The sequence below is a fragment of the Ahaetulla prasina genome, chromosome 14 (genome assembly GCF_028640845.1).
Source record: "Ahaetulla prasina isolate Xishuangbanna chromosome 14, ASM2864084v1, whole genome shotgun sequence".
In the NCBI taxonomy this organism is placed as follows: Eukaryota; Metazoa; Chordata; class Lepidosauria; order Squamata; family Colubridae; genus Ahaetulla; species Ahaetulla prasina.
In genome coordinates, this window is record NC_080552.1 from 6096896 (window position 1) to 6124701 (window position 27806).

At 42.3% G+C, this 27806-nt stretch overlaps 1 protein-coding gene across 5 annotated transcripts; it reads left to right on the forward strand.

Moving 5' to 3' along the window:
* Positions 1–6088: 6088 nt before the first annotated feature.
* Positions 6089–27762, forward strand: LOC131185161 (hydroxyacylglutathione hydrolase-like protein). Of its 5 annotated transcripts, XM_058157386.1 has the most exons (10): positions 6432–6845; positions 9720–9856; positions 10734–10798; positions 13041–13158; positions 16551–16659; positions 18340–18443; positions 21329–21430; positions 25210–25289; positions 26675–26867; positions 27364–27762. In XM_058157386.1, the coding sequence occupies exons 2-9, from the start codon at positions 9752–9754 to the stop codon at positions 26835–26837; spliced, it is 846 nt and encodes a 281-aa protein (XP_058013369.1). In that variant the 5' UTR covers positions 6432–6845; positions 9720–9751; the 3' UTR covers positions 26838–26867; positions 27364–27762. The 5 variants fall into 5 exon arrangements, with proteins under 5 accessions (XP_058013366.1, XP_058013365.1, XP_058013369.1 ...); XM_058157383.1 differs by lacking the exons at positions 6432–6845; positions 21329–21430 and adding an exon at positions 6089–6182; XM_058157382.1 differs by lacking the exon at positions 21329–21430 and having other exon boundaries at positions 6431–6845.
* The last annotated feature ends 44 nt before the right edge of the window (positions 27763–27806 follow it).

Below are 27806 nucleotides of genomic sequence, written 5' to 3' on the forward strand. Positions count from 1 at the left end.
AAAAGATGAAGAATTAGAAGGATATAAGGGTATAAGATAAATTTGTATCGGATGATACTTTAATTATTTTGAAAAATGTAGAAAGATCTGTAAAAGATATATAAGCATTTGATAGAATTTGAGGAAATGACAGGATTGAAAGTAAATTGGTCAAAGTCAGAATTATTGATGGATAGTAATGGTAATGAGTCTGAGAATATGCAAGAGCAATTTGGGATAAGGATTAAAACACATTGAAATATTTGGGTATAGTGCTTTCACTTAAGGTTAAAGAATTGAAAAAACTTAATTATGATGTGGTGATTAACGAAATTGAGAAGAAGATAGATAAATATAAAATTTTAAAGTTGTCTTGGTTTGGTAGAATTGCAATGTGTAAGATGATGTTGCTGCCCAAGTTCAACTTTTTATTCGAGATGCTACCACTAAATTTGACAGAGAAAGATATTGAAGGATATCAGAAAAAACTGGATAAATTTTGCAACGGTGGCAAAAGACCTAGATTAGTGAAGAAAATGTGGTATCAAAATCAAAAGGAAGGTGGATTAGGAATCCCCAAATTATTTAATTATTACTGTGCGTATGGTATCCGGATAGTGGTAAAAATACTTAAAGGTGAAGATAACTATTGGAGAGATTTAGAGTTAAGGGATATAGAGAAATTTGGATCAAGGTGGTTTTTAGATAAAGCAAATTTAAAATGTGTAAGTAGAAGTTATTGGTTAAAGGGATTAAGTAAAAATGTGGAACAAATTTGTTAAAATTTTAATTCGGATATAATCTTTTGGGGAGACAACTGGAATTTGGCGATTAAAATAATATAAAACGTAATGAAGTGATTAAAGAGGAAAATATAGAAATTATTAGAGATTGGATAAAAGTTATGGAAATGAAAGGAGGAATAAAGAAATTATTGAAAAATTAGGGTTAAGTTGGTTTGAAAAAATACAGATAGAAAAATGGACAAAAAAACTAAGGGAAAATTATTCGATAAATAGATGTGAAACTGAATTTGAATATTTAGTATCTCGGATTATGAAAGATGAAATTGGGCTAAAGGGACTCGTTAGTAGGGTTTATAAGATTATAAATTCTGATGAAAAATTACAAAGAGTGATGAGGACAAATTGGGAAAAAGACCTTAATATTGAAATACCAGAGTCAGATTGGAATGTGAATTGGAAGAGTAGAATTATGAGAACTTTATCTATAAGGATTAAAGAGCACAATTATAAAGTTGTTTGGAAATGGTATTTGACTCCAGTAAGATTGTCACAAATGGATAAAAAATTAGTAAAAATGTTGGAGATGTGAGATGGAATTGGGGACTTATGAACATATGTGGTATAATTGTGATAAGGTTAAAAGTTTTGGCAACAATTGGAGAAAATGATATTTGAAATGATGGGGAAAGTAATAACATTGAGAGTGGAAACTATATTATTGTTGGTAATTAAGGAAATAGAATTAACAAAATATGAAAAAGAATTGATTAGAATTATGATTATAATAGGTAGAATTATAATAGCTAGATATTGGAAACTAGATGTGATTTTTAGAATAGAAGAGTGGAATTCTGAAATGTGGAAATTAGCTTTAAATGATAAAATGACATGTGATATTAAAATTAGAAGTGGTGTGTATAAAGAAGATATTTTCTGGAAGACTTGGAAACCATTTGTGGACTTTGCGCTTGGAACATTGGACGCTTCAGTACCTGTACCTCGAGAACGTGGATTTTGGCAATCATGAGGATATATCCGAAGACCCAAATCTTCCTTTTATGTATAGCACAAGGGTGTAATAATGTATTTTTTTTTTTTGTTTGTTGTAAAAAAAAGTAATTAAAAAAAAAATACGTGATTTATGAACAGAGTATTGGCCATATCATATCTTATACAATTCAATATATTGAAATATATTTTACTTAGTTACAATTTTTGCCAGAGTATTCTTTTTTCATGATTTTTATTCATTTCCTAATATTTCCTTGCTAATATTATTGCTAATGAAATATTTTTGCTAATGAAATATTTCCTAATATTTCATTAAATCACATCTTTTTTCACCCTCAAGTTCTAATTTCTTCATTTTTATTAGTGTTCATTCTTTTTCATTCTTTTTTTTTAACCATTTCAATTTATTCATGATTTTTATTCATTTCTAATATTTCCTTGCTAATATTATTGCTAATGAAATATTTTTGCTAATGAAATATTTCCTAATATTTCATTAAATCACATCTTTTTTCACCCTCAAGTTCTAATTTCTTCATTTTTATTAGTGTTCATTCTTTTTCATTCTTTTTTTTTAACCATTTCAATTTATTCATGATTTTTATTCATTTCCTAATATTTCCTTGCTAATATTATTGCTAATGAAATATTTTTGCTAATGAAATATTTCCTAATATTTCATTAAATCACATCTTTTTTCACCCTCAAGTTCTAATTTCTTCATTTTTATTAGTGTTCATTCTTTTTCATTCTTTTTTTTTAACCATTTCAATTTTTATCCTAAGATATTCAAATATGTTCGGGGTTGCCTTTCTTCCATTTCATCTTTTCCTTTTCACAGCAATCCTTTCTTCTCCTCATTCCTTCCCCTCCCTCCTTTCATCCTACCTACTTTCTTCTCTCCTCTCTCCTCTCCTACTCCTTCTCTACTTCTCCTTCCTTTCTCCCCCTCCTCCCTACTTCCTACCTATCTAACCTTCTCTCCTACTCTTATTTTCCCTACCTTTCTTCCTCTCCTCTTCTCTTTCTTCTTTCTCCCTCCTTCTCCCTTTTCATCTATCGCATTCTTATCTAAAAATGCTTTTAAAGGGTTCTGACGATCCCAGCTGAGCCGCGGGATCATCAGAAGCTTTTTTTTTTACTTATAAAAGCATTTTTTCGGCCGAAGAAAAAATGCTTTTAAAAGTAAAAAAAACAAACAAACCTCTGATGATTGCATGGCTCAGCCGGGCATTGTGGGGGGCAGGGATTTTTGCTACCGGTTCTCCAAACCACCTGCCGCCATTGCTACTGGATCGGGTGATCCAGTCCGAACCGGGAGCAGTTCACCCCTGCTTTAAGAGATTAAGACATTTGAAAACCATCATTACCAAAGGAGAAGTCTGTCCATGTCAAGTTCTCAAGATACCTTGTTTAAAAATGTCACTTCCTCTGTATTGAACATTAGAATGCGCTTTGCCTTGAGTTTGCACTGGCTGTGAACAAAAAGGTGATTTTGGTTGTTTCCCTCCAACTTTCTCCAAACTTCAAGATGTTTTTACAGGTGGAACAAATACTTTTTTTCCCCCTGAACTTTTTCTAACCTTTCCCGAAATTACCGGAGTGACTTGTATTTAATAACGACAAACTTTTGTGAAATGAAAGCAACCTTAAGGCATCGCTGGGAATTTTCAGAGTTAGTGTTGGTTTTGAAAGTTAAGCTGGGTTGAGAAGGTATATGATCCTATTCTATAATACTGTTGTGACCGAGGCCCAAGTAGTGATTACTACCCAATTCAGTCCTGAACAAACTTAGTTTATTAAAACAGCTGAGAATTAATCCATTCTCAGTTTAATCCAAAACAAATTCTTTCTAAACAGTCCCTCGGCCTTAACACCAACCTATGATGTCTTTGGCAACCTGCCAAAGGCTTTTCTTGGCAAAACCACCACAAAGTTCAAGAGACGCTGACAAGAATCAATGTTGCTTTTCCACAAAGAATCCAAAGGCTTGTTGCTGCTCTTTTAAGGCTTATGTGAGGGGCCAATCATCTCCTGGCCTTACTCCTGGGTCGTCCTTTTTGCTTCAGCTGCTCTTGCCTTCTGGCAGCTCTTCTCATGCGTGCACTAGGAACAGGCTCCTCCTGTTCCTCTGCCTCTCTGCTGTCCGCCTCTGGAGGCTCCAGAGTCTGCGCATTCCTCCCAGATGGCCCTGGCCCCATCTCTGCCTCCGACACAGAGCCCTCATCCGGGCCTTCCCCTGACTGCAGGACCGGTCCATCATCCTCCCAACCCTTCTCACTGTCCGACTCAGCTGCCAGCTCCACAGACTGCTGGCGGACCACCACAAATACACGGACAGAAGACTCACAAGAAAACCAAGCTTGAGAAGTAAAAAAAAAATACATCCCAGAAGAAAGCTGCAGTCAGCTATGTCCATGTGACTGCCAAAACTACCTGAAACAAGGACATGAATGGAGACTCTAGAAAAAGTGCAGAGAAAAGCAACAAAAAATAAAGGGTTTGCAGGATAAATCATACGAGGAACCGTTAAGCAAAGTATGACTAGCCTGAAGAGGCTAGTATGAAGAGAAGGATGAAGGATAACATATGATAGCTGTCTTCCAGTATTTGAGGGGCAATCACAGAGGTCAACCAGCATTTGAGGCTAAAGAAGTAAGAGAGATCCAGCTTAGGAGAAATTTAGAATAGAATAGAATTTTATTGGCCAAGTGTGATTGGACACACAAGGAATTTGTCTTGGTGCATATGCTCTCAGTGTTACATAAAAGAAAAGATACGTTCATCAAGGTACAACATTTACAACACAATTGATGATCAATATATCAATATAAATCATAAGGATTGCCTAAGAGGATTGCTCTAAGGATTGCTCTAATTTCCTAAGAGATTGAATAATTCGGTCAAATAATGTTGAGACTCTAGAAAGAGTGCAGAGAAGAGCAATCAAAATGATTAGGGGAGGCTAAAACATATGAAGAACAATTGGAGGAACTGGGCATGGCTAGTCTAGTGAAGAGAAGGATCAGGGGAGACAAGATAGCAGTCTTGGAAGAGACCTTGGAGAATAGAACAATAGAATATAATAATATATTATAATAATAGAATAGAATAGAATATAGTAATATGTAATATAATGTAATAATATAATATGAATATAATATAGAATAGAGTAGAACAGAACAGAATAGAACATTGGAATCAAGAAGAATAGAATATAATATATATTGTAATATGTAATATAATGTAATAATATATGAATATAATATAGAGTAGAATAGAATAGAAAAAGAGTAGAGTAGAGTAGAGTATAATAGAACATTGGAAGCAAGAAGAATAGAATATATATTGTAATATGTAATATAATGTAATAATATGTGAATATAATATAATATAGAGTAGAATAGAATAGAATATAGTAGAGTAGAGTAGAGTAGAGTAGAGTAGTAATAATAATAATAATAATAATAATAATAATAATAATAATAATAATAATAATAATAATAATAATAATAATTTAATTTGTATACCGCCCTTCTCCCGAAGGACTCAGGGCGGTGAACAGGCGAGTAAAATACAAACAAAAACATACACATTATAAAAACAACCCTTAAGAAACTTATTCAATTAGCCAGGAAATTTAAAATAACATTACACCCCATAAAATTGCAGAAATTTAAAACCCATCAAAATTCAACTAAAATTTAAGATTTAAAAATCAGGCCAGTCCAGCCATACGAAATAAATAGGTTTTAAGTTCGCGGCGAGAAGAGTAGAGTAGAGTAGAATATTGGAATCAAGAAGAATAGAATAGAATATATATTGTAATATGTAATATAATGTAATAATACCGTATATGAATATAATATAATACAGAGTAGAGTAGAGTATAGTAGAGTAGAATAGAACATTGGAATCAAGAAGAATAGAATAGAATATATATTGTAATATGTAATATAATGTAATAATATAATATGAATATAATATAGAATAGAATAGAATAGAATATATATTGTAATATGTAATATAATGCAATACCAGTATAATGTAATAATATAATATGAATATAATAGAATCAAATGAAATAGAATATATATTGTAATATATAATATAATGTAATAATATAATTTGAATATAAATACAATATAGAATAAAGTAGAAAAGAATAGAAGGCAGAATAAGAACAGAAGAGTTGGAAGGGTGTCTGGAGGTCCTCTAGCCCAACCCCCTGCTCAAGCAGGAAACCCCATAGCAGCCCTCCCCAACCTTTCCAGTTTGCCGTCCCCGCCCGCGGCTCTTTCGAGCCGGTGTCCCTCCTCCCCTTTCTGCGGAGAAGAGGCGCTCTGCGCATGCCCGGAGGCATGAGGGAGGGAGGGAGGGGGCGGCGGCGGTTTCGCCCCGCCCCCCGGAAGGCGAGGCTTTTCGTTGGCTGCGGCGGCTCGCCAGGCAAGGGGAGGGGGCGGGTGGCGGGGAGGGAGCGGGGCTCCGGGGAAGGGCTGCGGGCCGGGGGTCAAACAAAGCTTCCTGGTGGTGGGGTGGGGGGGGTAGGGGAAGGGCAGCTTCCTCTAGAGGAGGGGGTCTCCAACCTTGGTCCCTTTAAGACTTGTGGACTTCAACTCCCAGAGTTCCTCAGCCAGCAAGCAGGGGTCTCTAACCTTGGCAAAGCTGGCTGAGGAACTCTGGGAGTTGAAGTCCACAAGTCTTAAAGTGGCCATGGTTGGAAACCCGCCTGCTCTAGACTAGAGCTGTGCTTGGCCACTTTAAGGTGGGCGGACTTCAACTCCCAGGATGCCCCAGCCCCGTGCCTCGGCCGAGGAATTCTGGGACTTGAAGTCCGCCCATCTCAAAGTGGCCAAGATAAGAGAAACGCTGGACTGGGTGAAGCTAGGATGGAATCAAGAGGGTGACTGGCAGAGCCCCGATTTCAGCTTTTCGAGGTGGGGGTGGGGTGAAATCATCCCCCTTGCTGGCTTTCCTCCTGCCAAAGGTCCTTGGAGGGGCCCTCGGGCAGCCTTCCCCAGCTGGAATCAATTCAATTCAGCTGGAAGGGGCCTTGGAGGTCATCTAGCCCAACCCCCTGCTCGAGCAGGAGACCCTGTACAATCTCAGGCAAGTGGCTTGTCCAGTCTCTTCTTAAAAACCTCCCGGTGATGGAGCGCCCGTGATTTCTGGTGGCAAGCTGTTCCACTGGTTGATAGTCCTCACTGTTAGGAAGTTTCTCCTTAATTCCAGGTTGCTTCTCTTTATTTATTTTATTTTATTTATTTATTTTGTCACAACATCATATAAAAAAGGATTATATAGTATATAAACATATATATGAGTAAATATTAGGAGGAATAAGCATATATATATATATATATATATATATATAGGAAGAAGAAAAGAAAAACAATAGGACAGGAACGGTAGGCACGTTTGTGCGCTTATGCACGCCCCTTATGGTCCTCTTAGGAATGGGGTGAGGTTAATAATGGAAAGTTTTTGGTTAAAGCTTTTGGGATTATGGGAAGAGACCACAGAGTCAGGTAAAGTATTTCAAACACTGATAATTCTGTTACAGAAGTCGTATTTTCTGCAATCTAGATTAAAGCGGTTAACATTGAGTTTAAATCTATTGGTTGCTCTTGTATTATTGCAATTGAAGCTGAAGTAGTCTTTGACAGGAAGGCCATTACAGCAGATGATTCTATGAGTTAAACTTAGGTCTTGTCGAAGGTGACGGAGTTCCAAGTTTCTCTCCTTGAGTAGTTTCCATCCATTGTTTCTTGTCTGGCCTTTTAGTGCTTTGGAAAATAAGTTGAACCCGCCCCCCTCTTCTTTTTGGCAGCCCCCCCAATATTAGAAGACTGCTATCAAGTAACCCTCAGTCTTTCTTAGACTAGACAAACCCAATTCCTGCAAATGTTCTTCGTAGGTTTTAGCCTCCTCTATTCATATTTGTTGCTATTTTCTGCACTCTTTCCAGAGTCCCAAAATTGTTTTATAATACATTGATCAACACTGGATGAAGCATTCCAAGTGTGGTCTTACTACTAAGGTTTCATCTGAAATCCCTCCTAGTTCCAAGACTGAATAATTCCACTGGTTAATTGTTCTCACTGTTAGGAAGTTTCTCCTTAATTCCAGGTTGCTTCTCTCTGGTTAGTTTCCATCCATTTGTTTTTCTTTTCTTCCCTTCTGATGCTTTGGAGAATAAATTGACCCCCTCTTCTTTGTGGCAGCCCCTCCAATACTTGGGTACTGCTATCATGTCACCCCTAATCCTTTTCATTAAATTAGACATAACCAATTCCTGCAACCGTTCTTCTATGTTTTAGCCTCCAGGCCCCTAATCAACTTTGTTGCTCTTTATAAATTATCCTCTTATAAAAGCTTTTCTTGTGTTTCATTTTGTTCTTACGTGTACACTTTTATTTAGATTATTCTTTAAAAATTTCAGGTTTTTTTATAGTCTTCGATTACTGATTTTTTTTATAATAGAGTCCCATTTAACCTCCGCCTGCAAATTCTGCTTTCTCATATGTCAAAGACACTGGATTAAAGTGTGAGATTATGTTTGGTAGTATCTTTGTTTTTACTAACACTTACGGCTAATTTCTTAGAAATCCAAAATGTATCTATTCTCGAAAAGGATCTATGTCTTTCAGATAAGTATGTGTGTTCTTTAGCATTTCCATTTACATGTCTCCATATATCTTTGAGCTCCGTCATTTCAAAACATACTTTTGATGGTTTATTTTGCAGCTTATCCCTAGTCTTTTTCTCTAGACTGGCTGTATCCAAATCCTGCAACCGTTCTTCGAAGGTTTAGTCTCCAGGCCCGTAAGCATCTTAGTTGCTCTTCTCTGCACTTTTTCCAAAGTCTCAACATCTTTGATGACCGACACTGAATGCAGTATTCCAAGTGGGGTCTTACTAAAAGTTTTATATCTATTTGGATTGGTTCAGTGGTGGGTTGCTACCGGTTCGCCCCAGATCCGGCGAACTGGTAGTAGCGGCGGGAAGCTCCGCCCACCCGCCCAGACGCTTCTGCACATGCGCAGAAACGTCGTGCGCATGAGCGACAGGATTTCAAACCCACTATTGGACTGGTTTCCCAGAAACCCTGGTCAGCAGTGGATCTAACCAGTGGTGAAATCCAAATTCTTTTACTACCGGTTCTGTGGGCGTGGCTTGGTGGGCAGGGCAGGGGAAGGATCCTGCAAAATCCCCATTCCCTCCCCACTCCTGGGGGGAAGGATACTGCAAAATCTCCATTCCCACCCCACTCCAAGGGAAGGATATTGCAAAATCTCCATTCCCACCCAACTCTTGGGCTAGCTAGAGGTGGTATTTGCTGGTTCTCCGAACTACTCAAAATTTCCGCTACTGGTTCTCCAGAACCTGTTAGAACCTACTGAAATCCTTGCCTACATTGAATATTTAGACCAGTGGATCTAAAAGTATTCTATGTTTGAGTAGTGTGGTGGCCTAGAGATGGAGCTCTCGCCTCACAATCAGGAGGCTGTGAGTTCAATCCTAGGTAGAGGCAGATATTTCTCTCTGTGGGCATACTGAGAATATATCTGCTGAATAAAACTCTGCATTGGCAACAGGAAGGGCATCTGGCCAGTAAACATTCTGCTGACTCATAATCCCGTGCATCGGGGCGGAGTCGGGGCAACTGAATGACTCCATTCAGTTGCCCCGACTCCGCCTCGATGCACGGGATTATGGGGTCATTAAAAGACAGAAGAAAAATAAATAAATCTAAAAACATTCTATGTTTCTAGCCCTCGTGGCTGCATAATAAAGAATTTGAGAGGGATTTCCAAGATATTAAGAGCAACAAAGGAAAAGGTTTAGGGAAGAAAAACTCGGAATAAATTAGATCATGTTGCTGAAACTACAGAGTGTCTGGAAGTATACAAGACAAGATAATTGAAATAGACAAGGCAGTTTGGGATTGCTTTTTAATGATTGTGGTTTTCCTTTGGGCAGTTTTGCTTCCATGATCCTTGAATCCCTGGAGCATGAAGGTCAAAGTGATTTCAATTTTGGAAGATAATTACATGTACCTGATCATTGAAGAAACCACCCGAGAGGCCATTGCAGTGGATGCAGCTGTTTCCAAGCGGGTAAATGGGATCGTAAGAGGCTTGGGAGAAATGATAAAATAGAGGCAGGTGCAGTGGTGAAATCTGAACCGGTTTAATTACCGGTTCGCTGGCTGCGCATGCGCAGTGCGCACCATGCACCAAATGCAAGGTACGTGCACGCAGTGCACGCCAAAAGGAAGCATGGGATAAGTAGAACAGCGCGCAGGTATGTTGTGTGTGATCAGCTGTGGCGCACGATCTTTTTTTTACCTTTTAAAAGCATTTTTTTACAACCTATTCTGCCGAATAGGTTGTAAAAGTACAAAAGTAAAATAAAGTACTTTTTAAAACTTTTTAAAGTTAAAAAAAAGGCTCTGACGATCACACGGCTCAGCTGGGATTGTCAGAGCCTTTTTTTTACCTTTTAAAAGCATTTTTTAACAATTTATTCCTACCATTCGAGCGGGAAAAGCAAGTGAGCCGGAAAGAACCGGGCGACTAGGCGATTGGGTGGGCATGGGCAGGTGCGGGGGTGGGGGTGGGGGCAGGGATTTTTGCTACCAGTTCTCCGAACCATCTGCCGCCATCACTACCGGATTGGCTGATCCGGTCCGAACCGGGAGCATTTCACCCCTGGGCAGATGGTATAGGTTGGTTTCCTTTGGAGCAGCTTTCAAAACTCCTTAGGGCATTGGGGGTGGGGAGGAGGGGTAGAGAGTTGAAAAGGTTGGCAGGTCGTCGTAACTTTGAACAGTCACTAAACGAACATTGTCACTCCAAGACTACCTGTACCGCATTCTAACTGTTTTGCCACCATGGCTCATAAGTAACAAATTTAAGGACTTGATAAAAAATCTTTTGGAATAAATCTATGTTCATTATGCTCTTCGTGGGTGTTTTCTCCCCTTTTCCTTAGCTCCTAGAGATCATCCGAAGGGAAGACATTATTCTAAAAGCCATTCTGACTACCCATCACCATTGGTAAGTATTTGGCCTGGTTCTTGCGTTGAGAACAGCCTTTCCGCCCTCTTCAGGTTCAAGATGGGCTGAATTTGGGAGGCACCAACGAAACAACTGCAGCCTTCTTTCAAGTCCGTCGATGGCCTTCCCTGAGGATTCCCCCCCCCAGTAGAATAGAATAGAATAGAATAGAATAGAATAGAATAGAATAGAATAGAATAGAATAGAATAGAATAGAATAGAATAGAATAGAATAGAATAGAAGGGATCTTGGAGGTTTTCTAGTCCACTCCCCTGCTCAGGCAGGAGACCCTGTACCATTCCAGGCAAATGGTTGTCTAATCTCTTCTTAAAAACCTCCAGTGATGGAGCACCTATGATTTCTGGAGGCCAGCTGTCCCACTGGTTAATTGTCCTCACTGTTAGGAAGTTTCTCCTCAAGTCCAGGTTGCTTCTCTCTTTGATTAGTTTCCAACCATTGTTTCTTGTCCTGCCCTCTGGTGCTTTGGAGAATAAGTTGACCCCCTTTTCTTTGTGGCATTTCCTCAAATACAAATACTGCTATCATGTCACCCTTAATTCTTTTTTTCTCCAGACTAGCCAAACCCAAAACCTGCAGCCGTTCTTCCTATGTTTTAGTCTCCAGGCCTTTGATCATCTTAATTGCCCTTCTCTGAACTTTTTCCAAAGTCTCAACATCTTTTAAGTAGTATGGTGACCAAAACTGGTTGCAGCTGTGGCATTACTAAGGGTTTTATACAGCGGCCCTAATACTTCACATGACTTCAGAGGACCAAAAAACAATGGCTACCAACCTGCCTTCTATTGAGGAGCTGAATACTACATGAGTCAAAAAGAGGGCTGTGAAAATATCTACAGACCCCTCGCATCCTGGACATAAACTGTTTCAACTCCTACCCTCAAAACGACGCTTCAGAGCACTGCACACCAGAACAACTAGACACAAGGACAGTTTTTTCCCGAACTCCATCACTGCTAAACAAAAAATTCCCTCAACACAGTCAAACTATTTACTAAGTCTGCACTAATATTAATCTTCTCATCATTCCCATTACCCATCTCCTTCCACTTGTGACTGTAACTTTGTTGCTTATATCCTTATGATTTATATTGATATTGATTGTTTCCTGATTGCTTATTTGTACCCTATGACTATCATTAAGTGTGATAACTTATGATACCTGGTGAACGTGTCTTGTCTTTTATGTACGCTGAGAGCATATGCACCAAAATAAATTCCTTGTGTGTCCAATCACACTTGGCCAATAAAGAATTCTATTCTATTCTATTCTATTCTATTCTATTTTCTATTCTATTCTATTCTATTCTATTCTATTCTATTCTATTCTATTCTATTCTATTCTAATGATTCTTAACAAATGTATCTTTTCTTTTATGTACACTGAGAGCGTATGCACCAAAGACAAATTCCTTGTGTGTCCAATCACACTTGGCCAATAAAGAAATTCTCTTCTCTTCTCTTCTCTTCTCTTCTCTTCTCTTCTCTTCTCTTCTCTTCTCTTCTCTTCTCTTCTCTTCTCTTCTCTTCTCTTCTATTCTATTCTATTCTAATGATTCTTAACAAATGTATCTTTTCTTTTATGTACACTGAGAGCATATGCACCAAAGACAAATTCCTTGTGTGTCCAATCACACTTGGCCAATAAAGAATTCTATTCTGTTCTGTTCTGTTCTGTTCTGTTCTGTTCTGTTCTGTTCTATTCTATTCTAACCAGGATTGTAGCTTTTTTGCCTGCTGCTGCACATCGCTGGCTCATATTCAAGTGATCCTCTGCTAAGACTCCAAGGTCCCTCTCATAGTTCCTGTTTTTGAGCCAGGTCTCGCCTAATCTGTACTTATACCTTTGATTTTTCCTGCCTAAATGTAAAGTTTTGCTTTTCTTCACGTTAAAATTCATTTTGTTGCGTGGGGCCCATTCTGGAGAAATTACTGAAGGATATTTTTTTTTATTCTTTAAAATTGGGGGGAGGGTGGGAATCAAAGAACTATTCAGCCTGCGAATGGGGTGTGAAAATTTTGAAAGAAAAAAAAAAACTACCATAGAGCAGGGGTCTCCAGCCTTGTCAACTTTAAGACTTGTGGACTTTAACTCCCAGAGATCCTCAGCCAGCAAAGGTTGGAGACCCCTGCCATAGAGGAGTTCTGCTTTCTTTTCGACAGTCTCTTCTCTCTCCTCCAAATTGGAAAGAAACTTCCCTTTTCCTCCTCTTTTTTCCCAAGGGATCATGCAAGAGACAATGAAGAACTGGCCAAAATTTATCCCGGCCTGGAGATATATGGTGGGGATGAACGGGTGGGAGCTCTGACACACCGAGTGACTCATGAGGAGGAATTAAAGGTAAGCATGGACCGGATCACACCCTTGTTCAATATTATTGTGGTATCCTCACAATCAGGAGGCTGTGAGTTCGATCCTCGGTAGAGGCAGAAATTTCTGTCTCTGGTTACGCTGAGATTATATCTGCGGAACAAAACTCCGCATTGGCGACAGGAAGGGCATCCGGCCAGCAAAACACTTCGCTCCATTCAGTTGCTCAGACTCCACCCCAATGCAAGAGATTATGGAGTCATTAATAGAAGATGATGATAGTATGCAGTGGTGAAATGTAAAATTTGTTATTACGTTTCTGTGGGCGTGGCTTGGTGGGAAGGTAATGTGATTGGGTGGGCGTGGCCAACTTTTTTTTTTAACTTTTAAAAGCATTTTTTCTACAACCTCTTCGGCGGAAGAGGTTGTAAAAAAATGTTTTTTAAAAGGCTTCTCTGACGATCCCAGCTGAGCTGCCTGATCGTCAGAGACTTTTTTTTTCTTTTAAAAGCATTTTTTTTGCCTTTAAAAGAAAAAAAAAGCCTCTGATGATCAGGCAACTCAGCTGGGATCGTCAGAGGAGCCTTTTAAAAACATTTTTTTTACAACCTCTTTGGCCGAAGAGGTTGTAGAAAAAATGCTTTTAAAAGGCTCTGACAATCCCAGCTGAGCCACGTGATCATCAGAGGCTTTTTTTTTTACTTTTAAAAGTATTTTTTCAGCCGAAGAAAAAATGCTTTTTAAAGTAAAAAAAAAAACCAACCTCTGATGATCGCGCGGCTCAGTTGGGCATTGGGGGCGGGGAACCAGGGATTTTTGCTACCGGTTCTCCGAACCACTCGCCGCCATCGCTACTGGATCAGCCGATCTGGGCTGAGCATTTCACTCCTGCTAAGTGCCCAGTACCTTCTAGACATTTAGTAATGTAGTTGATTCTCATTAACATACTACCTTCCCTTCTGATGTCTAAATTAAGCACCTCGGAGGCGGGTGGGGGAATTCTGGGAGTTGAAGTCCACATGTTTTAAAAGTTTCTGAGGTTAAGAAATATTGGGCTATGTAATCGGGAAGCCAAGAAGCCTCATGGCTGAATCCGTTGCACACGGAATTCTTGGTGAAATCATGATCACACCCAAAAGCTGTTGTGTTGGTGTGTAGGCCAATGACCAGGAGATGGTGAGTTAGGCACGAAAGTTGAGTGGGTGACTTTATTAACTAACATCCAGAGCATCTCGGAATAATAGAATAACAGAGTTGGAAGGTCCGAACCGGGAGCATTTCACCCCTGGTAGTATGGCTTATTTACAGGGAAGTTTAAAACTACCCACAGTGATGGCGTCATTCACATTGTTTGCACTTTCCTTCGTGCGTTAGATTTAGAGTATCTCTTTTGGGTTAGTCTCTGTTGACTCTTTTGAGCAACCGGCAGTCGTAGGCATTTAGGGTGCAGTTGAAATTTGCAACCTCCTGGCCTGCCCTTTGTGACAGTGGGTCCATGCTCAGCCTGTTGTGCTGCTGACAACTGCTTGGCCTTCCTTGTGACTTGACTGCAGGGTGTTTTCCTCCAATTTGGAGGGGAATTGATGTTTGAGGGTGGAGATTCGTTACCCAACCTTGTGTAAGTTGGCTTCTAAACCTTTTGTTACCAGGCTAGGTAACATCTTCAGCGGAATTTAGGGGATGTCATTATCGGGGGGAAACTAAAAGGACACATACAGACTGGGTGAAACCAGTGTTAATAGCAGTAACTGTGAGAGGGATTTTGGCCTCTTAGTGGACAACCAGCTAAATATGAGCCAGCTGTGTGTAGCAGCAGCCAAAAAAGCCAATGCAATCCTAAATTGCATTAACGAAGGGATACAATCAAGATCAAATGAGGTACTAATACCATCCTATAAAGCCTTAGTAAGGCCACACCTAGAATCCTGCATCCAGTTTTGGTCACCACACTATAAAAAAGATGTTGAGACTCTAGAAAGAGTGCAGAGAAGAGCAACCAAGTTGATGAGGGGATTGGAGTCTAAAACATACGCAGAACGTTTGCAGGAACTGGGCCTGGCTAGTCTAGTGAAGAGAAGGACCAGGGGAAACATGATAGCAGTCTTCCAATATTTGAGGGGCTGCCACAGAGAGGAGGGGGAGAAGCTATTCTCCAAAGCACCCGAAGGCCAGACAAGGAATAATGGATGGAAACTGACCAAGGAGAGATTCAACCTGGAAATAAGGAGACATTTTCTGACAGTGAGAACAATCTACCGATGGATCAGAAGTTGCCTTCAAAAGTTGTGGGAGCTTCACTGGAAGCTTTCAAAAAGAGACCGGACTGCCATCTGTCAGAAATGGTGTAGGGTTTCTTGCTTGGGCGGGGGGTTGGACTAGATGACCTACAAGGTCCCTTCCAACTCTGTTATTCTATTTGCCGCTATTGAATTGATGTTTTCTTGGGATTGACTTGGTCATGGCCCTTGCAAACACAAAGACTGCCTTCCCATCACACACACACATATACAACAACGAACGAGCCAACTCTAGTTTGGCTTTGTCTAGAATGGTGGTCACCAATTGGTGGTCCATGAGAAAATTTTGGTGGTCCACAGAAACATTATTTGCATTTTTTATATTGCACTAAATCAGGGGTCCTCAAACTACGGCCCCTGGGCTGGATACATGCAATGAGCATTTGTGTTGTATAGAGAATCTCCCTTCAGGTTCTTTTTGTGTGGGTCAGAGGGGGGGGCAGAAATTCCGATATGGGGTCTGCTTCAGCCTCCTGGTGTGGGGCTTTGGGTGAAGGCTGGAGGGAAGTGCCGCTGGTGGCAAAGAGCCAGAGGGCCTCGTTCCAGTGGGACTGCCTCATGGCCTGGAACTCGCTGAACCTCCAGGCACCGGTTCCTGGCCTTGCACTCTCACAGGTCTTCCCTCTGCTTGGAAAGCCTATGCTCCTAGTCCTCAGTGAGGTGCTTCTGCTGAGCCTCCTTTTCGGTCAGATCCAATTTGAACTGAGCTGTTTTGCCAACTCTTTCTCATTGTGGCTGCTTAGCTTCAACAACTGCTTCCTGTTGGGGCACTAAGGAGACCGGGCAGGCAGGCGAGAAGGGCCTGGGAGGGGAGGAGCGAGTAGAGGCTGGCGAGGTGCACCTCTCAACATGAGTGACATCGAGTTGGCCACACCCACCCAGTCACATGACCACCTAGCCACGCCCACCCAGCCGGTCATTAGGCAGATCACATTAGTGGTCCATAGGATTTAAAATTATGAATTTAGTGGTCCCTGAGGTCTGAAAGGTTGGTGATCCCTGGTCTAGAATGTTGTGGGAACCCAACAAGTGGGCGCGAGTTGGAACCGTTTTCAAGCACGGGTGGATGGTTGGCCGCTGTCTTGGCCTTTGACACACAACCCATCCTTCTTCTCTTTTGGACAGTTTGGCAGCATCAATATACGGTGCCTTCTCACTCCGGGCCACACCTCGGGACACGTCTGCTACTTCGTGTGGGAAAACGATTCTCTGAACGCTCCTGCAGCTTTCACAGGTCGGCCCTGAGAAATGAACTGCAGTTATGGTCCTGTGGTAGAGGAGATCTTTGGAGCCAGCCTTAGGGAACGGAGAAATTATTCATTGCATGCAAAGCTGTTGAAACAGTTTTAGCTTAACTTGTTTTCTAGGTTCACAAAATAAGGCGGCTGCAACATGGCAAGACGCCCCGATTGAATAAAGTCTACAAGATTAGGTCACCAAGCCTAGCTCTGGATGTACAAGTGATTTAACCAGCAGGTTGTGTGAATAGTTGCAGCCCATTTGTGTTTCTTTATACTGGTTGAAGCGCAGTACTGCAGGCTACTTCTGCTGACTGCTGGCTGACTGCAGTTTGGCAGTTCGATTCTGACCAGGCTCAAGGGTCGAGTCTGCCTTCCATCCTTCTGAGGTCAGTAAAATGAGGACCCAGATTGTTGGGGGAAAGAGGCTGACTCTGTAAACAGCTTAGAGGGGACTGTAAAGCACTGTGAAGCAGTATATGTCTAAGTACTACTGTTAATCCTCCTTCCTTCCTTCCTTCCTTCCTTCCTTCCTTCCTTCCTTCCTTCCTTCCTTGCCAGTGGTTAGAATGCAGTATAGAAGGCTGACTCTGCCCATCGCCAGGAGTTTGAGCCTGACCGGCTCAAGGTTGACTCAGCCTTCCATCCTTCTGAGATCGGTAAAATGAGGAGCCAGATTGTTGGGGGCAAAAAGCTGATTCTGTAAACCGCTTAGAGAGGGCTGGAAAAGCACTGTGAAAGGGTATATATGTCTAAATGCTATTGCTATTTTCCTTCCTTCCTTCCTTCCTTCCTTCCTTCCTTCCTTCCTTCCTTCCTTCTTTGTTGATACAATGGTTAGAATGCATTATTGCAGGCTTTGTCCATAGCCAGCAGTTCAATCCTGACTGGCTCAAGAATGACTCAGCCTTCCAAGGTAGGTAAAATGAGGACCCAGATTGTGGGTCCCCAGGCTGATTCTGTAAACCGCTTAGAGAAGGCTTTAAAGCACTGTGGAGCAGTATATAAGTCTAAGGGCTATTGCTATTTATCTCTCTATCATCCCCATCTCTCTATCTATCAGTGCTGTTGTAAGTTCAAATGGTCACTAAGAGAACCTTTGAAAGTTGAGGTCTACCTGTCAGCAAATATCATAATGCAGTATGACACTAAAGGGTGGCTCAGTGACTAAGATGCTGTGCTTGTTGATCGAAAGGTCGGCAGTTCAGTGGTTCGAATCCCTAGGTCCATGTAACGGGGTGAGCTGCCATGGCTTGTCCCAGCTTCTGCCAACCTAGCAGTTCAAAAGCAGGTAAAAAATGCAAGTAGAAAAAATAGGGACCACCTTTGGTGGGAAGGGAACAGTGTTCCGTGCGCCTTTGGCATTGAGTCATGCCGGCCACATGACCACAGAGACGTCTTTGGACAGTGCTGGCTCTTCAGCTTTGAAACGGAGATGAGCACCGCCCCCTAGAGCCGGGAACGACTAGCACATATGTGCGAGGGGAACATTTACCTTTACCTTTTAGTATGACACTCGGTCGCTAGGAAGGTGTTTTAATTGCCCTACTGATGCTCCTTGAGTAACGGCCAGATCAAATGACCAAGTGGTTGGAGGGGAGGGGGGGAAATCAAGAGTGTGTGTGTGTGGGGGGGGGAAATTGTGGCTTGATTGTGCATCTTTCTTGTGTTCTTAGGTGACACCTTATTTGTCGGTGGCTGTGGGAGACTCCTGGAATGCCCAGCTGAACAGCTGTACAAGAGCCTGATGGAGGTCCTGGGTGGGCTGCCAAAGGAGACGGTAGGCTTGAGCGGCTTCTGCTGCCGCTGAGGTGCCAGGCTCTGGGCCCTCCTGCCCTGCGGAGGTTCCCATTTGAGGGCCAGTGTTGGGGATAGAGGAGCAGGGGTGAAATGTAAAATTTGTTACTACTGGTTCTGTGGGCATGGCTTGGTGGGAGGGGTAATGTGAGTTGGTGGGAGTGGCCAACTTTAAAAGAAAAATTTTTTAAAGCATTTTTTTCTACAACCTCTTCGGCCAAAGAGGTTGTAAAAAAAAGGCTTTTAAAAGCCTGTGATGATCAGGCAACTCCGCTGGGATCGCCAGAGGGAAAAAAAAGCTTTTAAAGGGTTCTGATGATCCCAGCTGAGTCGCGCGATCATCAAAGGCTTTTTTTTTACTTTTAAAAGCAATTTTTTCTACAACCTCTTTGGACGAAGAGGTTGTAAAAAAAGGCTTTTAAAAGCCTGTGATGATCAGGCAACTCCGCTGGGATCGCCAGAGGGAAAAAAAAGCTTTTAAAGGGTTCTGACGATCCCAGCTGAGCCGCACGATCATCAGAGGCTTTTTTTTACTTTTAAAAGCATTTTTTCTGCGGCTGAAAAAATGCTTTTAAAAGTTAAAAAAAAACTCTGATGATCGCGCGGCTCAGCCACAATCCTACCGTGGGAAGTTGGGAGGGGGGATTGCATGAGGGAAGTAGAATTTTTTTATTTTTATTTACATTTATATCCCGCCCTTCTCCGAAGACTCAGGGCGGCTTACAGTGTGTAAGGCAATAGTCTCATTCTATTTGTATATTTACAAAGTCAACTTATTGCCCCCCCAACAATCTGGGTCCTCATTTTACCTACCTTGTAAAGGATGGAAGGCTGAGTCAACCTCGGGCCGGGCTTGAACCTGCAGTAATTGCAGGCTGCTGTTTTCTAATAACAGACTTCTTTACAGCCTGAGCTACCACGGCCTCAAGAATTAGCCATAACAAAACTTTGTAGAGGAGTTAAAGATTATGGTGTCCAACAGCTGTGCCGAGAAGACCATGGAGGTTGTCTCCTCTATGTGAAGTAACTGACTGGAGCAGTGGTGGACGTGTGGGAGAAGTAGGCAAGGTCTTGAACTTTCTTTTGGGTGAGGAAAACCCAGAAGATTTCAGATTCGGGTTTTCCCAGATGGGCCAATATGACATCTCTCGTAAAAGTTAGTTTTGAGGAATTGAAAGCCTTGGAGTTTGATTTCGTTGGGGCTGTTACTTAGAACCCTGACACCCAGAAGCCTTTTCCAATTTTTTTGTGCTTTTTAAGTATTTATTTTAAGAGCCCTGTTGGGGCAGTGGTTAGAATGCAGTACTGCAGGCTAAATCACTGCTCACTGCCAGCAGTTCGATCCTGACCGGCTCAAGGTTGACTCTGCCTTCCATCCTTTGCGAGGACGGTAAAATGAGGACCTGAATAGTTGGGGGCAAGAGGCTGACTTTGTAAACCGCTTAGAGAAGAGGGCTGTAAAGCACTGTGAAGCGGTATATAAGCCTAAGTGCTATTTCTATTTCTATTATTTCCTGTTCTATTTCTTTCTATTCTATTTCTTTATATTCCTATTCTATTCCTGTAATGGCGCAGTGGTTAGAGCACAGTATTGCAGGTTGACTCATTGCTCACTGCCAGGAGTTCAATCCTTAGTGGCTCACGGTTGACTCAGCCTTCCATCCTTCCGAGGTGGGTAAAATGAGGACCCAGATTTTTGGGGGGCAAGATGCTGACTCTCTAAACTGCTTATTAGAGAGGGCTGTAAAGCATTATGAAGCGGTATATAAGGCAGTGGAAGTGCTATTGCTATTGTGTGGTGTTTGAATAGTCAAGCTCTCATTAGTTCTTGATAGCCTGAATTTTAATCTGGGATTGTAGAGGGAAGTGCTGTGATTCAATTTTATGTCATGAACTTGTTTCGATTGTGATTTTTATTTGATTATATAATAATAATAATAATAATAATAATAATAATAATAATAATAATAATAATAATAATAATAATAATAATAATAATTGACAAGATCACCATTGGTCAGCTGCAGAAGGCTACCTTCCTGGGATCTGCTTGCATAATTCGCCGATACAGCACGCAGTCCTAAACGCTTGGGAAGTGTTCGACTAGTGATCTGTGATACGAAATCCAGCAGAGTTATCTCGTTTGCTGTGTATACTGTCATTTTGTGTAAATAATAATAATAATAATAATAATAATAATAATAATAATAATAATAATAATAATAATAATAATAATAGCAGAGTTGGAAGGGACCTTGGAGGTCTTCTAGTCCAACCCCCTGCCCAGGCAAGAAACCCTACACCACTTCAGACAAATAGTTATCCAACATCTTCTTAAAAACTTCCAGTGTTGGAGCATTCACAATGTCTGGAGGCAAGTTGTTCCACTTAATTGTTCTAATTAAAAACATTTAATTAAAAACGTTTTAAGCTGACAGTGCCTGGGGAGCACTTTGGGAGAAGGCGAAGCTGATACTTGGCAAACAACCCTAGAGGACAAGAATATAAATTAAAACATCCCTGACAAAGAGTGGATAATATCACGTATGATTGGATTTTTTTTTTCTTTATGATTGCCCTCTCCAGATTGAGGGAGAATTTGGAAAAGGGTCCGTTCTTAATTTGAAAAAGCCAACCTCTATTTTATGAACCACGTTGTCTTTTTGCCACAATCCCTTGACAACCATTTTTGTGACAAACCCACAAAATTCGCTTCCTCAAAAACCTGAAAAGCCACATTTCCAGTTTTGGATAACCGTCAGTAGGGACTTTGGAGATCACAGAGAAGTTGTTTTGTGGACAGAAGGGGTTTCAAGGAGAATCACTCTGGACGTGGTAGCCTGAAATACAAAAAAATTTCCTTTACAGAAAATCTTCTGTGGACACGAGTACACAACCCAGAATTTGAAGTTTGCCTCAAAGGTGGAACCAGAGAATGAATTTGTGAAAGAAAAGCTCATTTGGGCTAAAGTGAGTGGTTCTATACTCTTCTCCCAATTCTTTATCTTTCCAGAAACTGGACTGTTTATAAAAGCCAGAATTATGACCAGTAACATCAGTCTCTCGTTAGCTTAGTGATTGCTTCAAAGGTCCTGCTAGACTTTGAGTTGTTTAAATCATGGCTTCTGGTATAAGCTAACATCAGTGGCAAAACACATCGTTCTAAACTAGCGGTCACCAACTGGTGGTCCATGGACCACTGGTGGTCCGTGAGAAAATTTTGGTTGTCTACAGAAACATTATTTGCATTTTTTATATTGCACTAAATCAGGGGTCCTGAAACTATGGCCCCTGGGATGGATACATGCAATGAATGTTTGTGTTGCTGCAGAGAGTCTCCCCCTTTGGGGTCTTTTTGTGTGGGTCAGAGGGGGGCAGAAATTCTGTCTTGGGGTCTGCTTCAGCCTCCTGGCGCAGGGCTTTGGGCAAAGACTGGAGGGAAGTGCTGCTGGTGGTGAAGACCCACTCGTTCCAGTGGGACTGCATCATGGCCTGGAACTGGCTGGCCATCTCAGCCCGCTGAGCCTCCAGGCACCGGTTCCTGGCCTTGCACTCCCGCAGGTCTTCTCTCTGCTTGGAAAGCCTATGCTCCTAGTCCTCAGTGAGGTGCTTCTGCTGAGCCTCCTTTTCGGTCAGATCCAATTTGAACTGAGCTGTTTTGCCAACTCTTTCTCATTGTGGCTGCTTAGCTCCAACAACTGCTTCCTGTTGGAGCACTAAGGAGGCTGGGCAGGCAGGCGAGAAGGGTCTGGGAGGGGAGGGCCGAGTAGAGGCCGGCGAGGTGCGCCCCTCAACATGAGTGACGTCGAGTTGGCCACAACCACCCAATCGCATGACCATGTAGCCACGCCCACCCAGCTGGTCATTAAGCAGATCATATTAGTGGTCCATAGGATTTAAAATTATGAATTTAGTGGTCCCTGAGGTCTGAAAGGTTGGTGACCCCTGTTCTAAACTACTGAACAATGGAGTACAAACCTTGATTGCTGGCAGTGACGTTAGGTGGCAAAACCAATTCCGGATGGCCATGTGATTGAAAGACCCCTTTTATGCTTCCATTGCTTGCTTGTTTGTTTGTTTTTTTAAAAATCCAAAGTATTTGAAAATACCCCCGTTTGCTGGATCGGAAGTTAGAGTAGGTCTACTCATCCCCTAAGCCTTTTGTAGTTCCTCAGGGTCAACCACCAGGACATCTGATACATTGGTAAAAGTCTGTCATCTGTCCCAATTAAGTTAGCTGGTTAGCAAAGAAACTAACTTAAGCAACTTAAGCTAGCTAGTTAGTTAGCAAAGAAAGAGTCCTGGCTCATTAATAATAATAATAATAATGTTTTAATTTGTATACCGCCCTTCTCCCGAAGGACTCAGGGCGGTGAACAGGCAAATAAAATACAAACAGAAACATACACAATAATTAAAACATTTAATTAAAAACGTTTTAAGCTGACAGTGCCTGGGGAGCACATTGGGAGAAGGCGAAGCTGATACTTGGCAAACAACCCTAGAGGACAAGAATATAAATTAAAACATCCCTGACAAAGAGTGGATAATATCACGTATGATTGGATTTTTTTTTTTCTTTATGATTGCCCTCTCCAGATTGAGGGAGAATTTGGAAAAGGGTCCGTTCTTAATTTGAAAAAGCCAACCTCTATTTTATGAACCACGTCGTCTTTTTGCCACAATCCCTTGACAACCATTTTTGTGACAAACCCACAAAATTCGCTTCCTCAAAAACCTGAGAAGCCACATTTCCAGTTTTGGATAACCGTCAGTAGGGACTTTGGAGATCACAGAGAAGTTGTTTTGTGGACAGAAGGGGTTTCAAGGAGAATCACTCTGGACGTGATAGCCTGAAATACAAAAAAATTTCCTTTACAGAAAATCTTCTGTGGACACGAGTACACAACCCAGAATTTGAAGTTTGCCTCAAAGGTGGAACCAGAGAATGAATTTGTGAAAGAAAAGCTCATTTGGGCTAAAGTGAGTGGTTCTATATTCTTCTCCCAATTCTTTATCTTTCCAGAAACTGGACCGTTTATAAAAGCCAGAATTATGACCAGTAACATCAGTCTCTCGTTAGCTTAGTGATTGCTTCAAAGGTCCTGCTAGACTTTGAGTTGTTTAAATCATGGCTTCTGGTATAAGCCAACATCAGTGGCAAAACACATCGTTCTAAACTAGCGGTCACCAACTGGTGGTCCATGGACCACTGGTGGTCCGTGAGAAAATTTTGGTTGTCTACAGAAACATTATTTGCATTTTTTATATTGCACTAAATCAGGGGTCCTGAAACTATGGCCCCTGGGATGGATACATGCAATGAATGTTTGTGTTGCTGCAGAGAGTCTCCCCCTTTGGGGTCTTTTTGTGTGGGTCAGAGGGGGGCAGAATTCTGTCTTGGGGTCTGCTTCAGCCTCCTGGCGCAGGGCTTTGGGCAAAGACTGGAGGGAAGTGCTGCTGGTGGTGAAGACCCGGAGGGCCTCGTTCCAGTGGGACTGCACCATGTCCTGGAACTGGCTGATCATCTCAGCCCGCTGAGCCTCCAGGCATCGGTTCCTGGCCTTGCACTCCCGCAGGTCTTCTCTCTGCTTGGAAAGCCTATGCTCCTAGTCCTCAGTGAGGTGCTTCTGCTGAGCCTCCTCAGGTCCAATTTGAATTGAGCTGTTTTGCCAACTCTTTCTCATTGTGGCTGCTTAGCTCCAACAACTGCTTCCTGTTGGAGCACTAAGGAGGCTGGGCAGGCAGGCGAGAAGGGTCTGGGAGGGGAGGGGCGAGTAGAGGCCGGCGAGGTGCGCCCCTCAACATGAGTGACGTCGAGTTGACCACAACCACCCAATCACATGACCATGTAGCCACGCCCACCCAGCTGGTCATTAGGCAGATCATATTAGTGGTCCATAGGATTTAAAATTATGAATTTAGTGGTCCCTGAGGTCTGAAAGGTTGATGACCCCTGTTCTAAACTACTGAACAATGGAGTACAAACCTTGATTGCTGGCAGTGACATTAGGTGGCAAAACCAATTCCGGATGGCCATGTGATTGAAAGACTCCTTTTATGCTTCCATTGCTTGCTTGTTTGTTTGTTTTTAAAAAAATCAAAAGTATTTGAAAATACCCCAGTTTGCTGGATCGGAAGTTAGAGTAGGTCTACTCATCCCCTAAGCCTTTTGTAGTTCCTCAGGGTCAACCACCAGGACATCTGATACATTGGTAAAAGTCTGTCATCTGTCCCAATTAAGTTAGCTGGTTAGCAAAGAAACTAACTTAAGCAACTTAAGCTAGCTAGTTAGTTAGCAAAGAAAGAGTCCTGGCTCATTGTTTCCAACAGTATATGTTACCGAAAGCAAAAGTAGTTATAGAAGTAGGGAAGCAGAATCTGCTGGTTTGGCACACAAAGGATGCAATTAACGTTCCCTTTTCTGCTGACCACTCCATCAACCCCTCCCCCCATGGATATCGATCAATATCCAATTAATTCTCTTGTTTAAGTGACGGACCCTCATTTTGCGCCTTCTCCGTTTCCTCAATTCTTTTGGTTGACTTGGACTGGATTGGTGTGTCTCTCTTTTCATGCCGACATTGATTAGTTCCCAATCTCTCACACACACACACCCGCCGTCCCCCCACATTCCAACCTCTCTCCCCCTCCATCTCCCCCGTTGCTAATGTCAGGCTGGCAGGATGTGATGCAAAGCTCGCAGAACGGCAGCCGTGACATGGTCTCACTGATTTATTCTTTCACAGCTCCGAGAAGATGAAGACCTTCCAACGGTGCCTTCTACTTTGGCCGAGGAGTTCCTCTACAACCCGTTCCTTCGCATCTTGTGAGCCCACGTTTCTTTAATGGGGGTGGGGGGTGGGGAGGAAGGGGCAGGGGTGAAATCTAGCAGGTTCTGATAGGTTCTGGAGAACCGGTAGCGGAAACTTTGAGTAGTTAGGAGAACCGGCAAATACCACCTCTGGTTGGTGCCAGAGTGGGGTGGGAATGGAGTTTTGCAATGTCCTTCCCCCAGGAGTGGGGAAGGAATGGGGATTTTGCAGTATCCTTCCCCTGCCATGCCCACCAAGCCACACCCACCAAGCCATGCCCACAGAACCAGTAGTAAAAAAAATTGGATTTCACCACTGAGAGGAGGGTCATTCTATCCTTCTGAGGTCAGTAAAATGAGCACCCAGATTTTTGGGGACAATAGCAGGGGTGAAATGCTCCCGGTTCGGACCGGATTGTGCGAACCGGTAGCGATCGTGGCCGGTGGTTCAGCGATCCGGTAGTGATGGTGGTGCGAAGCTCCGCCCGCCCACCTGGGTGTCATTACTTCCTGGTTTTAACCAGGAAGTAATGTTTTTTTTACCTTCTGAGAATGTGGTGGAGGTTTTGCACATGTGGACTTCCGAACTGATAAGGAAGGTAAGTAGATTTCACCCCTGGGCAATAGGCTGACTCTCTAAACTGCTTAGAGGGGTTGTAAAGCAGTGGTGAAATGTAAAATTTGTTACTACCGGTTCTGTGGGCGTGGCTTGGTGGCGGGGTAATGTGACTGGGTGGGCGTGGCCAACTTTTTTTTTTCACTTTTAAAAGCATTTTTTCTACAACTTCTTCAGCCGAAAAGGTTGTAAAAAATGCTTTTAAAAGCCTCTGAGGATCAGGCAACTCAGCTGGGAACACCAGAGCCTTTTAAAAGCATTTTTTACCACCTCTTCTGCCTGGCTCCACTCTGTGTCAGCTCCCAATTGGCTGACCTTGGTAACATGTTTGTCTAGTCATGAATATTCTTGACATGCTTCATTGTGCTTTATAGCGCTGTCTGACCGGTTTAGAATCAGCCTACTGCTTCCGACAATCTGGATCCTCATTTTACTGGCCTTGGAAGGGTGGAAGGTTGTGTCAACCTTGAGCCCATCAGGATCAAACTCCTGGCAGTGGGCAGAGTCAGCCTGCAGTACTGCATTCTAACCCGTGCCACCACGGCTACTGCAAACACCCCTGCTCTGCAGAACATACCATGAAACCAGTTATAATTCAAGACATGATGTTTGCTTTCGGATTCTAAGGACAATTCTGGCACCTCCTATCCCTGCTGGGCAACCAGTTGCTTTTTTGCAAAAGATCTAACGACGCCTTTCTCCCTCTTCTACATCTGCATAACGTGATAACATCTGAAGATCTGGCGATCTGGGTTTGATAGGTGGGTTTTATTTGCTTTTCCAGGGAAGAGCCGGTCCAGAAGTTCACGGGGAAATCCGCTCCTGTTGAGTCCTTTGCTGCTCTCTGTAAGGCCAAAGAGAGCTTCCGGAAACCCAAAGAGCGGCTGAACCCTCAGGCCATGCTGGCGTTCGAGTGGGGGCTCTTTGATCCACTCCTGCAGAAGTGAACCCCCATGCCTGCCATGATGAGAATACAGGTACTGTCCTTGAAGGGCTTGCTGCCTCCTCTCCCTACCCACCCCCACCCCGTGCTGTTAGAAAAAGGTTGAAACACCCATTGCAGAGGCCGTCAAAAACAGGGGTCTCCAACCTTGGCAACTTTAAGCCTGAAGAATTTCAACTCCCAGAATTCCACAAGTCTTAAAGTGGCCAAAGTTGGAGACCCCCGTTCTAAACAACAGCAGAGAGGGGCCCATTTAGATCTTGGGGAGGGGGAATCTTGTTCTGGAGGGCAGGCTGCGCATTTCCTGGATCCGGATTGATGACATTTGATTGCTGGCAGTAGCATTTGGGATGGGCAGGTGGTTAAAAAAACCTACCCAGCTTTGCTGGCTGGGGAATTCTGGGAGTTGAAGTCCGCCAGGCTTAAAAGTTGCCAAGGTTGGAGACCCCTGATCTAAAGCACTAGGAGGGTATCCATTTTAGAAGCTCTGAATCTTGTTAGTATTGTCCCCTTTTTTTTTTTTTTGACAGCTGCAGCAAATGCATCTGGATTGCACAGCCCCCTTTCCACCAGTGTCAAATGGCGCAGAAGCTTGTTGAGAAGTTGCCTTCCTCCACAAAGGCGTCCTTTTCCTCCCAATTCTTAACTATCTTGCTGTAAACATGGTGCCAAGCATCAAACGAACTCACTTCTGGGAAGGCAGGCGCTATGGAGTTATGCAACACGGAGGAGGAAAAGATATCATTGCCTTGCCTCCCAATTTACTATGAATTTAATGACAACTATTCGCTCACCTTTTAATTTTTTTAAAAAAAAAATATTGATTTTCTTGGGATTTAGTTTTGTCACTCCATGTGGTACAACGAAATTAAATGCCTTCTCCAGTGTACATTAGAACTATAAAAATAAAAACACACATACATCCTTTACATTCTATATAACTGAAATCGAAAACCCGGTATTGCACTATACC

Coding starts and splice junctions, on each gene's coding strand:
- LOC131185161 (XM_058157386.1), top strand. CDS start 9,752: ATGAAGGTCAAAGTGATTTCAATTTTGGAAGATAATTACATGTACCTG. Junction 10,799..13,040: donor CTGACTACCCATCACCATTG/GTAAGTATTTGG, acceptor TTTTTTCCCAAG/GGATCATGCAAGAGACAATG. Junction 21,431..25,209: donor AAAAGCTCATTTGGGCTAAA/GTGAGTGGTTCT, acceptor ATTCTTTCACAG/CTCCGAGAAGATGAAGACCT.